The sequence below is a fragment of the Drosophila subpulchrella genome, chromosome 3R (genome assembly GCF_014743375.2).
Source record: "Drosophila subpulchrella strain 33 F10 #4 breed RU33 chromosome 3R, RU_Dsub_v1.1 Primary Assembly, whole genome shotgun sequence".
Taxonomy (NCBI): domain Eukaryota; kingdom Metazoa; phylum Arthropoda; class Insecta; order Diptera; family Drosophilidae; genus Drosophila; species Drosophila subpulchrella.
The window spans coordinates 11,119,400-11,132,697 of record NC_050609.1 but is presented as its reverse complement, the minus strand read 5'-3'; the positions used below and the strand labels follow the sequence as shown (position 1 = coordinate 11,132,697).

Below are 13,298 nucleotides of genomic sequence, written 5' to 3'. Positions count from 1 at the left end.
TAATGTTTGTTGTTAAAATTTGTAAATAGATTGTGAATAAAAGTCATTTTGAAATAACTTAATTGAAAACCTTATTTTTCATGTTCTCTCTTTTGTTTACTGTTTATAATAAATGTTTTAACGTACAGTTTTTATGTTTCACATCCATTCATTTTAAGATAACAAATGTAATATTTAGTTTATTTAATTATTTAATATTTATTTAAATTTGAATTTGAAATCTCCGCTTATGCCTAGTGTTGCACAACGAAATTACAAGTTTAATAGAGATGACCACAAGAACAATTGGTAGGTGAGTGTATCGGCAATGTCAGCGAAGACTCCCTCCTGATATTTCAGGGTGACCGTTTTGTAGAGCTGCCACGGTAGAGGTGGTACTTTGATTCCACTTACGTTTTGTTTAGATTCAAATAAAACACCAGGGGGCGCCTTCACTGTCAAACTGTCACAATCTGTCACTGGTCACACTAAAAAATTTTAAAACGGCAAATGACGCTCCATTTTTTTTCATACTGAATTTGGAATTTGGCGGCGACGCTCATATTTTTGTTATCACCGTTCGTTAATTGTGTTAATTGTTTAGTTAGTCGCTGTGTTAATGGACCACTAAATTCGCTGCGTGACCGTTTTTGTTTAGTGCAAGTGTTTTCTGTTCTTTACCAGCGGCCGCGATGAGCGCCTTTGAGGTTAGTAAAGTCCTCCTTTGGACCTCGACCCCGAAAATGGTTCCCCGTAAATAACAGGACTCCCGTTATTTTCAGATAACGGTGACGCCGTCGCGTCTTAAGCAGAAAAAGCGCGCGGAAGGACGCGAGCCCGCCGTGGTGGTCATGGCTCCCTTCTCCGCCAAGGCGATTGTACAGTTCGAGGATGTGCCGGTAACCAAGACAGCAAAGCGCCAGGTGCGCGTCCTCAATCCCAGCGATGAGGACATCGAGGTTAGTGGGGTACATCTCGCCTGGCAACTGGTATTTAATCAATGGAACACCCGTTTTACAGGTCAAGGTGATGAAGGCCATTCGGGAGGAGCACAACCTGAGCCTCGAGTGGCTGGAGCACACTGTACCCGCCATGGAAGAGGTCTCCATGGAGCTGGTGTGGAACCCCCAAATCGAGGTTGCCTGCAAGGAGACGCTGCAGCTGATTGACAACCGCAACTTTCGCAAGGAGGTGATGATCATACTCAAGTCCAAGAGCAACCAGCCCGTCAAGGTAAGTCATAAACTGCATTTCCCACCCTAAGCATCCACTCACCCTTTTCTGCTTGTACTTCATGCCTTTCTACCTGAAGAACCCGCGCAAATTTCCCACCGTCGGCAAGACCCTGCAGCTGAAATCGCCGACAGGAGCCGGTAAAACAATGAAGAGCGTGACCTCCGCTGCTGCGCAGCAAAAGAAGCGGCTGTCTGCGGCAGCACCTCCCTCCGCCAAACAGCCCTGGCGAGCTTCTGCTCCCACTCGTCCCACTGCCCGTCCACATCCTCCTGCCCAGGCTCCTCTGGCCGAGAAAAATGTCTACAAGCCGCCGAAGGAGGAGCCAGTGTACATATCACCACAGCCACGCAGCCTCAAGGAGAACCTTAGTCCCATGACTCCGGGAAACCTCCTGGACGTGATAGACAATCTTAGATTTACACCGCTCACCGAGACCCGTGGCAAGGGATCAGCTGGCATTTTGCCGGACAATCTGGCCGCCTGGCCGACACCCACACTCGGGGGCAATGCAAAACAAAGTGCCACTGAAATGCGACCTCGTCGAATCACTCCAGATGATCTAGAAGATCAGCCGGCCACAAACAAAACCTTTGATGTGAAACATTGCGATACCAACGTTTCGCTGGACACCTTGGACAGCTCCAGAAGCGATGGACAAATGCAGACGCCTCTCAACAAAACCACCACCATTGTTCATGCCACACAAACCAGATTCCTGGCCTGCATTCACGAGGAGGAGGGGCCCAGTCCACCGAGGACTCCACCAAAGAGCGCCATGCACGACCTAAAGCGGGACATCAAGCTGGTGGGCTCACCCCTGCGAAAGTATTCGGAGTCCATGAAGGATCTATCGTTGCTATCGCCGCAAACAAAGTTTGCAATCCAAGGTTCCATGCCAAATCTGAATGAAATGAAGATTCGGTCCATCGAACAGAACCGGTACTACCAGGAGCAGCAACCCCAGATGAAGGGCAAAGACTTAAATAGTTCCTCTGGCAGCGAGGCTAGTTTGATTGGCCAGCAGGAGTTTCTGTTCAATCACAACGAGATCCTCGCTCAGTCGAGTCGCTTTAATCTCCACGAAGTTGGCCGTAAGTCAATTCGGGGCAGTCCGATTAAGAACCAGAATGCTCACAAGCGCCGCTCCCATGAGCTGAGCTTCTCGGATGCACCTAGCAACGAATCTTTGCACCGCAACGAGACGTTGTCCATCTCCCCGCCCAAGAAGCAACGGGTAGAGGACTTCACTCTGCAGAGAAGTGCTGCACCCGCAAATGCATCCGCCCGGAGCAGTAGTGCTCACGCCTGGCCACCCACCCAGAAGAAATTTAAGCTGGCGCAGACCATGTCGCTTTTGAAGAAGACCACCACACCACGAAAGGTTCAGGCCCCTGTCAAGCTCTACGACTCTGAGCTGTATATGCAGACATACATCAACCCGGATCCGTTTGCCGCCACCACCACAACAGATCCCTTTCTGGCCTCTACCATGTATCTGGACGAGCAGGCAGTGGACCGCCATCAGGCAGACTTTAAGAAGTGGCTGAATGCCCTGGTCTCTATACCCGCCGACCTGGATGCGGACTCAAATAGCAAGATAGACGTGGGAAAGCTTTTCAACGAGGTGCGCAACAAGGAGCTGGTGGTGGCTCCAACCAAGGAGGAGCAGTCCATGAACTACCTCACGAAGTATCGCCTGGAGACGCTGCGTCGGGCAGCTGTCGATCTTTTCTTTAGCGAGCAGATGCGCCTACCCTGCTCCAAGGTGGCCGTGTATGTGAACAAACAAGCGCTGCGCATCCGCAGTGACCGCAATCTCCACCTGGACGTTGTCATGCAGCGCACCATCCTGGAGCTGCTACTTTGCTTCAATCCGCTTTGGCTGCGCCTTGGACTGGAAGTGGTCTTCGGAGAGAAGATCCAGATGCAGTCCAATCGAGACATTGTGGGCCTGAGCACCTTTATCCTCAATCGCTTGTTCCGGAACAAGTACGAGGAGCAGAGGTACAGCAAGGCCTACACTCTCACCGAGGAGTACGCGGAGACCATCAAGAAGCATTCGCTGCAGAAGATCCTCTTCCTGCTGCTCTTCCTCGACCAGGCCAAGCAGAAGCGAATCATGAAACACAATCCCTGTCTGTTCGTTAAGAAGTCGCCGCACAAGGAGACCAGGGACATCCTGCTGCGCTTTTCCTCGGAACTGCTGGCCAACATTGGGGATATCACGCGGGAGTTGCGTCGCCTGGGCTACGTCCTGCAGCACAAACAGTCTTTTTTGGACGAGTTCGACTATGCCTTCAACAACCTGGCTGTGGATTTACGAGATGGAGTGAGGCTAACCCGCGTCATGGAAGTCATTCTCCTGCGCGATGATCTTACACGGCAGCTGAGGGTGCCAGCCATCTCCCGACTCCAGCGGATCTTCAATGTTAAACTGGCTCTGGGAGCCCTGAGCGAGGCCAACTTCCAGCTGGGTGGAGACATCTCAGCCCCGGACATCGTGGACGGACATCGCGAGAAAACGCTTTCGCTGCTCTGGCAGATTATCTACAAGTTCCGCTCGCCCAAGTTCCATGCAGCGGCCACGGTGCTGCAGAAGTGGTGGCGTCGTCGGTGGCTTCATGTGGTCATCCAGCGGCGCATTCGCCATAAAGAGCTGATGCGTCGTCACCGCGCTGCCACTGTCATTCAGGCCGTGTTCCGAGGCCATCAGATGAGGAAGTACGCCAAGCTGTTCAAGGCGGAACGCACCCAGGCCGCCATAATCCTACAGAAGTTCACGCGACGCTACTTGGCGCAAAAGCAGCTGTACCATAGCTATCACAGCATCGTCACCATCCAGCGCTGGTGGCGGGCCCAACAAATGGGAAGGCAATGCCGTAGGCAGTTTCTCCAGCTCCGCCAGGCCGCCATCTTCCTACAGCTTATCTGGCGACGCCGGCTCTTCGCCAAGAAGCTATTGGCGGCGGCAGCTACAGCCCGATTGCAGCGATCCCAAAAGCAACAAGCAGCTGCCAGCTACATCCAAATGCAGTGGCGAAGCCATCAGTTGGGAAAATCTCAGCGCCAAAAGTTCTTGCGGCAGAGGGAGCTAATCATCTTTGTCCAGCGCAGGATGAGAGGCAAGTGGAGTATGATGAAACAGAGAAAGGAGTTCCTGCAGCTAAAACAGGCCACCATTAATATGCAACAACGCTGGCGAGCTCAGCTGGCGATGAGAAAGCATAGAGCAGACTATTTGTCTCTTCGCTCCAATGTCCTTAAAGTCCAGACTCAGAGGAGGGCCACACTCAAGATGAGAATCGAACGCAATAACTACCAAGCTCTCCGGAAGAGTGCAATCTGCTTGCAACAGCGCCTAAGGGCCACCTGGAAAATGCGCGAAGAGAGAAAGAAGTATCTTCAGATTCGTGACTCCGCCATACTCATCCAAAAACGCTATCGTCTGCTTCGAAAGATGATCGAGGATCGCAAAGCTTACCTGAGAGCCCGCCAGTGCATCATCAATGTCCAGAGGCGGTGGCGAGCCACTTTGCAAATGCGGCGGGAAAGAAAGAACTACCTACAGTTGCAATCCACCGCCAGATATATCCAAACCAAGTACCGGGCCAAATGTCAAATGAAAAAACAAAGAGCCGAGTTCACGCAACTGAAAAAGGCTGCTTTGGTGGTCCAGCGGCGTCGGCGAGCTCTGCTGCAGATGCGAAAGGAGCGCCAGGAATATCTGCATCTACGCGAGATGACCATCAAGCTGCAACGCAGGTTCCATGCCCACAAGTCCATGAGGTTCATGCGAGCCAAGTACCGCGGCACCCAGGCAGCGGTGATCTGTCTGCAGATGCATTGGCGGGGGCATCTTCTTAGGAAACGAGAGCGAAGCAGTTTTCTGGAGCTACGCCAAGCTACTATCACATTGCAGCGACGGTACCGAGCTCGTCTGGCCATGAAAAAGCAACTCAAGACCTATACCCAGCTCAAACAGGCAGCTATTACCATTCAAACCCGCTATAGAGCGAAGAAGGAGATGCAGAAGCAGGTTGCCCTATACCAAAAGCAAAGGGAAGCCATCATCAAAGTGCAGCGTAGATACCGCGGCAAGTTGGAAATGAGGAACCAGATGGGAGTTTACCAAAAGCATCGCCAGGCCATCATCCGCATTCAGAAATGGTGGCGCAGTGTGCGAGAAATGCGGGCCCTTAGGTCGGGCTATCGTAGGATTCGGCTCAGTTCATTGAGCATTCAGCGCAAGTGGCGGGCCACAGTGCAGGCTCGTCGCCAGCGGCAGATCTTCCTGGATACCATTCGCAAGGTGCGATTAATGCAGTCATTTATAAGATCCACTCTGCTGATGCGAGAGCAACGCAGGGCGTTCGAAATGAAAAGGAATGCTGCGCTGGTGCTGCAACGCAGATTCCGTGCCCGTTGTGCCATGCTTAAGGCACGACAGGATTACCAGCTAATCCAGTTCGCTGCCATCCTAGTGCAGCGCAGATTCCGTGCTAATCAAAGCATGAAGCAGGCGCGCCACGAGTTTGTCCAGGTGCGTGCTCTTGCCATTCATCTGCAGCAAAAGTTCCGGGGAAAACGACTTATGGTGGAGCAACGCAACTGTTTCCAACTGCTCCGTCGCTCCGTTCCGGACTTCCAGGCCCATGCCCGTGGCTTTATGGCTCGCAAACGTTTCCAGGCCCTAATGACGCCTGAGATGATGGATCTAATCCGCCAAAAGCGCGCCGCCAAGGTAATACAGAGATACTGGCGAGGCTATCAAACCCGTCGACGCCAGAGGCACCAGGGTCTTTTGGCCATCCGACAGCGCATTGTCCAGCTGCGGCAGGAGGCAACAGCGGTTAACTCAGTGCGCTGCAAAGTCCAGGAGGCAGTACGATTTCTGCGAGGACGCTTTATTGCATCGGATGCCCTAGCTGTCCTGAGTCGTTTGGGTGAGTATCTTTTAAGCCGTATTCTAGCCAGCTAATGACTTAATTAATCGCATCTTATAATCCACGCAGATCGTCTGTCGCGCACTGTGCCACACCTTTTGATGTGGTGCTCGGAGTTTATGTCCACGTTTTGCTATGGGATCATGGCTCAGGCCATTCGCTCAGAGGTGGATAAGCAGCTTATCGAGCGCTGCAGCCGGATCATCCTAAATTTGGCCCGCTACAACAGCACCACGGTGAACACATTCCAGGAGGGAGGTTTGGTGACCATTGCCCAGATGTTGTTACGCTGGTGCGACAAGGACAGTGAGATATTCAACACGCTGTGCACCCTCATTTGGGTATTCGCCCACTGTCCCAAGAAGCGAAAGGTATAGAGACTGAGGAAAGGATCAGGGTTGTAGGATATATGATAACATTTTACCCCTTTAATTTGCAGATCATTCACGACTACATGACCAACTCGGAGGCCATATACATGGTGCGTGAAACCAAGAAGCTGGTTGCCCGCAAGGAGAAGATGAAGCAGAATGCCCGCAAGCCCCCGCCCATGACAACCGGACGTTATCAGACCCAGAAGATGAACTTCACACCGTGCTCCCTGCCCAGCCTGGAGCCAGATTTCGGTATCATCCGCTACAGTCCCTACACGTTCATCTCGTCCGTTTACGCCTTCGACACCATCCTGTGCAAGCTACAGATCGACATGTTTTAGCTTAGATTAGATTAGTATTTACTGCTAAATGTTAAATGTTATAAACGTTTCTGTGTTGTGTTTAATAATATAAAGATAAATTGTTAGATCGAGTATGTTTTACTGAGACAATCGACCATAAATTAAGTAAACTTAAGATAAGTTAAAATGTACATGCTGCAAACGAATATTGTATCTAATAGTTAAGTAGCGAAACTAAGTTTATTGTTTTTATGTCGAACCACAAACTGGGCTAAGAAATAAAGAAGCCAATTGAAAGTCAGGTTAAACTAGATTTGCCTGCGCAGTGTTGCTGCGCCTATGTTTATTTGGGTAGGTATGCAAGTATTCACAAATCAATTACATATTTGTAATCATATAGTTATGTCAGTAATCACTTTGTCAAACACCTAGTTACATCGATATTAGTATGCAGTGGTTTGCCCGGTATTCGTGCTCCTCCGATTGCGACCACAACGAATGCCACTCGTGTCGCTCCTTTTGAGAGAGATTGCCCCAAGTATATAAGTTTAAATCCGCGTGTATATATTAATTAATGCCCCTTTAAAATGTACATACATATTTGGAGTACTGTAAATTGGATTGAATATGCATATATAATAGATTCGTATAACATTTGATGTATTCTTCCTTGATAATTGCACACGCCAGTTTCATTCTCATACTGTCTTCGTTTTTTTTTTGTCTTTTTATGCAGTTTTATGTCGATTTGAGGCTGCCGTTAAACGTCTCGATTTAAAAACTAAAAATAATTACATTTTGCTCTAGCGATTTAATATAAATATTTAAGGGACGAGGGGCGTGCAAAGGGATCGGTTGGATTCAAAGACATCTAGTTTGCTCCTGAATATGATTTAAGTGTGGAGAAGATTCTGAGAGCTTTTTTTGCAAGTACTTCTTTGATAATTTTAGGTAGGATTAGGATGGGCCCCTGACGAATGGCGCACGGCTGGATTTGGATTAGTGCGTCATTCGGGGAGGATTAGGCCCGGATTAACTTAACGTCGGCCTAGGCCAAAATTGAAGGGTTGCGGGCGCGTCGTCCGCTTGTTCTGTCGGCCAGGTCGCACTGAAGTTCCAAGGATTAAAAGGATATATAATATATGTATGTGTTTTATAGGATAAGTGTACTCACCACCACGCTCGGCTGCCAAGTAGTTCGCTGGCGGCACTCTGTAGTCAACCTCATTATCCTGATCGTAGTCGTAGTCGGCGCGCTTGCCCAGTCCGAAGGAGTAGGGACGAGACCTCTTGCCCAGACCAAAGTTGTAGACCGGCAGGCGCTTCATGCCCGGTCCCCCGTTTGTGTACATGTAGGCCCGACGACCCAGACCGAAGGCGTACCGCTCCACCCGCTTGTCGATGTTGTCGCCTCCGTTGTCACCCATCTCGTCGGCGGCCAGCAGGACGTCGGCATCGCTATCACCGGCCACTGGACCACGCTGATCCTGGCCAATTACCGGGGAGCTGGCGATGTAGCCGACGCAGCAAACGGCCAGGAGGAGGAGGTGGGCATGAAGGGAGTTCATTGTGGTGGGGCGATGGCTATGCTGGGGTGATGTGGATGTGGCACGTCTGGCTGACGCTGCTGCAAAGAAGTGGGTGTAAAAGACAAAGTGAACAGGCGACGAATAGAATTTTAAGCGCTCGCTACCCAATTCCCTGTGTGTCAAAGCGTTGCATACTTTGCGGCGACAGTTGTCGCCTTTCGTGAACATGGATGCCCCAGGATTAGGGTGGCTCAGTTTAGTGATAAGGGATATTGAGGAGTGGGAAAGTAGACATTTCAAATATTCCGAAAAATTCCAAAAAATATATTAGGTTTTTATTTGAAAGAATAATGCCTTTCTCATACGGATTCTGGGGAATTTGAAAACACTTAGAGCCATAAAAAAAATATATATGTATGTTAAAAAATAGATATATATAAGAAAAAAGAAACTAAAATGGATAACTTAATATATAAAGAGAGATAATGTGATATTTGTTCTATAGTTTATAGTAAAAATTAATGTGTAAGTTAGTCAAGAACCATAACCTATTATAACCCCTGAAGTACAAGTATATAAGTAGTATTGGTTAGGACCTACAAGCATTATAGAATAGTATAGGTATGTCAACTTATCACTTCTCAGTCCCGCCAAAAAACCCACCCTAATGCGAGCCCGTGTGTTCCTTCGTTTACGAATATTTATGCAAAATAAAGAAACAAACAATCGACGAGGAATTTCCACAGAACACGAAATATGTCAACGGCAAACAAATGCCGACGCGTTGACAGCCCGGGCAATAGAAGCCCAGAAATGGCAGAAATGACAGTGGCAAACAAACAGTCAACACAACCAAAAATAACGAACGAATAAAAATGGCCTGCAGAACGCTAAAAAATGTGGCCAAAAGTTTGATGCCACTGCCGCCAGCAGTCATTCGGAAGGTCCTTGGTCTTTGGTCCTTTGGTCTTCCCCTCCTTTGGCCAACTGGAATTGCAGCAGACGCGACGGGTTTTCTGCTGGCCTTGCAGGTCGGGTCGTAAACGCTGAGTTTGATCCGCGAAATGGAGTGGCTTAATTTCCGCCGCAGATGCCACAATTAGCCAAGAACAATTACCCCAAAATTTAAAGGAGACTGGAGGTGAAATGTCCTGCTCGCAGGATTCCATTAGCCAAATGGCAGTGCCAGTGCCAGTCATTCGCAGCCATCAACGCTTTTGTGCCTGGCATTGTGGCGGTTGCATTTCCGCCGGAAATCTTGACAGTCGTGGCACGTAGGCGCTAAGCCCTACATTCACTGCCCCGGGAAAACTTGTTGTTTGGCTAGGCAAATTAACTTTGTGACAATTTTCCATTACAAAAACGGCTTAAAGGCCTCTAACTTTGGCTCGCTGCCGTTCATAATTATGTGCAAATACAGGGGAAATCAATTAATTGAGGCCCACTCTTAGAGGCCAAATGTCGCGCATACGCACCGTTGACAGTCATAAATTCGCTGGGTGCATGTGCAACAGGGCCACAAATCATGCAACAGGTTCCAACAGGGACACCACACACCACAAAAGGCCAGTGGAGGAGCAAACACCCAACCTCAGACCCCAAACCGCCCGTGTTTGATTTACAATGGCTATGGCTCCATGGATGGCAGCTGTGCATTTTCCACGCAGGACAATAAAAGCAATGACTGCCGCACTGCGAAAGGCAATGGCCACGAGATAATAGGCGGAAAATCGTCACATTTGTTAGACTTTATCAACCGCAGCGCGACGACAAAACGAGGAGCAGCCCCCAGAGAACCAATCGTAAATCTGATGGGGGGCAAAACAAGTTTTGTGAAAAGTGTCAACACCTTTCACTATTATTTCCATTCCTGCAATAAAATCTCGTTTGTCGCGGCGAAACGCACTGAAAACGCCCTTGGCCGCAAATGAGATTCAGGCATTATCTGTTTATGAATTTACGCCACTTTTGGCCATAACTCTTTCGGTCCGCTGGCCTTTTCTCATATCCGCAGCGGCGATTAGTTTTGACCGCCAAGCGAAAAGTGCAACGGAAATTCAAAGAAGGACCGTCCGTCGTCTTCTATCCCGGTCTAATTGAGTTTGAAAGTTGGAAAAGTTTCCCAACTGCCGAAGCGAAGACCATCGCAACAGCAACAGAATCCAAAGGGATATAAGCAAATTTTCAGCATTACCAGGGAGCTGGAGTCAAAGCAATTTCAGCTGATGCGGCAAATTACGACGGACAGATCCCTCAGGTGGGGAAAATAATGCCAAAGCTAATGTTGAATCTTCAAATGAGCGAAAAATTAGCTGTGTGCAATTGAAACGCTTTTTTAAATTGAAAGCCCGCCCAGGGGCAAGACCCCCTATGTTTTCACCTTTACCCTCTAAGTCCGCCTAATTAAGTTACGTTCAGGTAATGAAGTGGCTAACTTCTTTGCGCCAATTTATGGCGGTTAGGCAATAAAAAGGTAGAACCTCATTGTATCCCATCCCATGGATGCCCCCGTTTGTTTTGTTTTTAAATGTGCCGGAGCCTTGTTCTCTTTGGGTCCTGGTCCCCCCACTTCCATGTTTTTCTTTAATTTGACATGTGTATCAATTGTGCAAGTAAACATACACCCTGACCCTGGAGCGGCGAATCATCATCATCATCCCCAGTCGCAATCCCCATCCTGGGAAGCCCATAACTTGCCCCAACATCAATCAACAATTGTCCTCCGATTTGTTTATTTAATATTCTCGTCCTTGGCTTTTGGGTATTCTCTATGTGTGATCCCATTTTTTTCCGCCCTGCCCTGCATTTCTTTTATTTTTTCCTCTCGGGCGTCTTGTTATTTATTTAATTACAATTTGATTGAGGCTTGTCCTTTGTCCTCTAGCACCATCTATGCGATTCCCTGAGATTTGTTGATGCTGACTCTGTTGCCATATGTCAATTGTTGCCAGAGGCGTTTTATATAATCAAATTGGGTTTTTGTCTTCTCGCTAAGCGATTGAAAACGAATTGAATTCGAGGGTTTTGCTTAGATCAAAAACGAGTACAAATTGCATTGAGTTCTTTTGCATACTTTTTGGGGCAAATGTGCTGATTGAGTTTGGGGTTTTTTTTGGAATGCGAAAGTATTCATTCGCGGGTTGTTAGGGGAATTGTATTTGTAGAAATATTATTTCTTAGAAGAAATGTTTTATAAAAATGTTGGCGTAGGTACAGAAGTCACTCATGTTTTTCCTCTAAAGTGATTCATATGGTAAATATTTAAAAACAATCTACTGATGTATGCAATTTTAAATATTGAAAGATAGAAAGAACAATTTCATTTATGTTTTATTAGTTTTCTTAATCCAGAAAATACGGTTTTTCTTGACAAGCGTGACTAGAATCTCTAAGCTTGAGATTCATAATTTTAAAGACATTTTATTGTCATTTGGGAAACAAAATTTTTTCTAAAAAGACACTTGAATTTGTTGTGAGTAAATAAATTAAACTGTTTGGGGTACCACGGAATTAACTAATAGTTGAATTGTGGTAGAATTTAAGTTGATAGAAACAGGAATTCCGCCCGAATTCAATGACAAGCCTTATAAGTGGCATAATATTATTATATATTTCGAAATGCACTCTAGAATTCTTTCAAAAGGGCTACCAACCTATTCAAATCTTCACTTACATAACATATTAATATGATATTATAAATACATCAACTGTTTTACTTAATTCACAACTTACAGCGAAATCCAAAAGCCGCTGGGAAACTCACAGACCGGATTGTAAAAGAACCGCGATGCGACTTTCGCAGGATCGATTCGGGGAATGACACTCTAGAATTCAGAAACAGGACACGCGGTGCACTTGGCTGTCTGGGAGTCCGCGGAGTGGTTCGGCTGCTGCTCCTGTTGCACGTCGACAGATCAGATGTCGGTTATGTTTTGAATCCGCATCCGATGGCGCTCGGCCTCTTATATGAGCGTTTTGCGCGCCCTTATCAACGAACCACCCACACGACAGCCGCCAGAAGTGACGACAATGTGTGGTGAGTTCTGCCGGGATTCTCACCACCCCCGGGGGGTGGCATTTGGGTCGTTTTGGGGGGTTTCCCATCCCCGCCAAGAATGTAACAAGTGGCCGTGGCCATGCGGCTTTTCCGGAAAAGCCAAGAAGCCCATCCTCGAGGATAGTGAAACTGAAGCCGAGAAGGTGAGGAAATCTGTAATTCGAGAATGCACCGAGGATGCATCCCAGTATGCTAAGTACGCAAGTATGATGAATTGCGATGTTGCGATGATGGTGGTTCATTAGGTAGGTAGGTCGCACATACTCCCACGGAATACCTTCAAGCCAGTACTCAATTCAGTGGAAAACCGCCAGCTGACTGGGTGCGCATTACTCAAATGCAGAACATTTGTTTTACAGCGCCTTCGGCCCTTCTTTGTGGGGAATCCTTGGCACACAACTGACAACTCAAATGACATGCAACCCCGGCCTTATCCCGATAACCCCCTTCTTTGGCTGTAACATTTCAAAAGCGAAACGTCAGGGAGTTTTATGCGGAATGCCAGCAACTATTTCACAACGCCGCCCTCGCGCCAGAAGGCATAACATTTAACATTTGTCCTGCTCTGGACTCCGATTTCTTTGCGGGCTACAAATGCCTGCTTAAGACCGATTCGAGGTACTTTGTCGATATCACCAGGACTTGCTTTAAGGTGGAAGAAAGAGCGGGAATAAGTAAGAATAACTTATGCATTACGGGGTTTTGAGTTCAGAACTAGAAAATTTCAAAGACTTACATCCCTTTTATCTAACCTTCTATATTTTTTAATATACTTGGTTTTTCCTATTCCCCATTCGATTCCTGGCATTTTGGACATGTTTCCAATCAATCTGCTACGTTACTCCAATACGTTTTCAAAGCATTCCTGGCAATTACCC

General features: G+C 47.7%; 2 protein-coding genes across 3 annotated transcripts; one reads left to right on the top strand and one right to left on the bottom strand.

Moving 5' to 3' along the window:
* Nucleotides 1-479: 479 nt before the first annotated feature.
* LOC119549605 (protein abnormal spindle) lies at nt 480-7,147 on the top strand. Its single transcript, XM_037857772.1, has 6 exons — nt 480-686; nt 762-938; nt 1,000-1,212; nt 1,292-6,158; nt 6,228-6,529; nt 6,598-7,147. Exons 1-6 carry the CDS (start codon nt 672-674, stop codon nt 6,871-6,873), a joined length of 5,850 nt encoding a protein of 1,949 aa, XP_037713700.1. The 5' UTR covers nt 480-671; the 3' UTR covers nt 6,874-7,147.
* Nucleotides 6,957-12,291, bottom strand: LOC119549610 (allatostatin-A). 2 transcript variants are annotated; one of them, XM_037857785.1, is made up of 3 exons: nt 12,096-12,291; nt 8,009-8,461; nt 6,957-7,942 (listed from the first exon to the last, which is right to left on the bottom strand). In XM_037857785.1, exons 2-3 carry the CDS (start codon nt 8,400-8,402, stop codon nt 7,872-7,874), a joined length of 465 nt encoding a protein of 154 aa, XP_037713713.1. In that variant the 5' UTR covers nt 8,403-8,461; nt 12,096-12,291; the 3' UTR covers nt 6,957-7,871. The 2 variants fall into 2 exon arrangements, with proteins under 2 accessions (XP_037713713.1, XP_037713720.1); XM_037857792.1 differs by having other exon boundaries at nt 8,009-8,458.
* Nucleotides 12,292-13,298: the final 1,007 nt, after the last annotated feature.

Bases quoted from the DNA above. Each gene is read 5' to 3' on its own strand.
- LOC119549610 (XM_037857785.1), bottom strand. From the start codon at position 8,402: ATGAACTCCCTTCATGCCCACCTCCTCCTCCTGGCCGTTTGCTGCGTC. The intron at 7,943-8,008 runs GTGAGTACACTT...TTGGAACTTCAG, and splicing joins CTTGGCAGCCGAGCGTGGTG to TGCGACCTGGCCGACAGAAC.
- LOC119549605 (XM_037857772.1), top strand. The intron at 939-999 runs GTTAGTGGGGTA...CCCGTTTTACAG, and splicing joins CCAGCGATGAGGACATCGAG to GTCAAGGTGATGAAGGCCAT. The intron at 1,213-1,291 runs GTAAGTCATAAA...TTCTACCTGAAG, and splicing joins AGAGCAACCAGCCCGTCAAG to AACCCGCGCAAATTTCCCAC.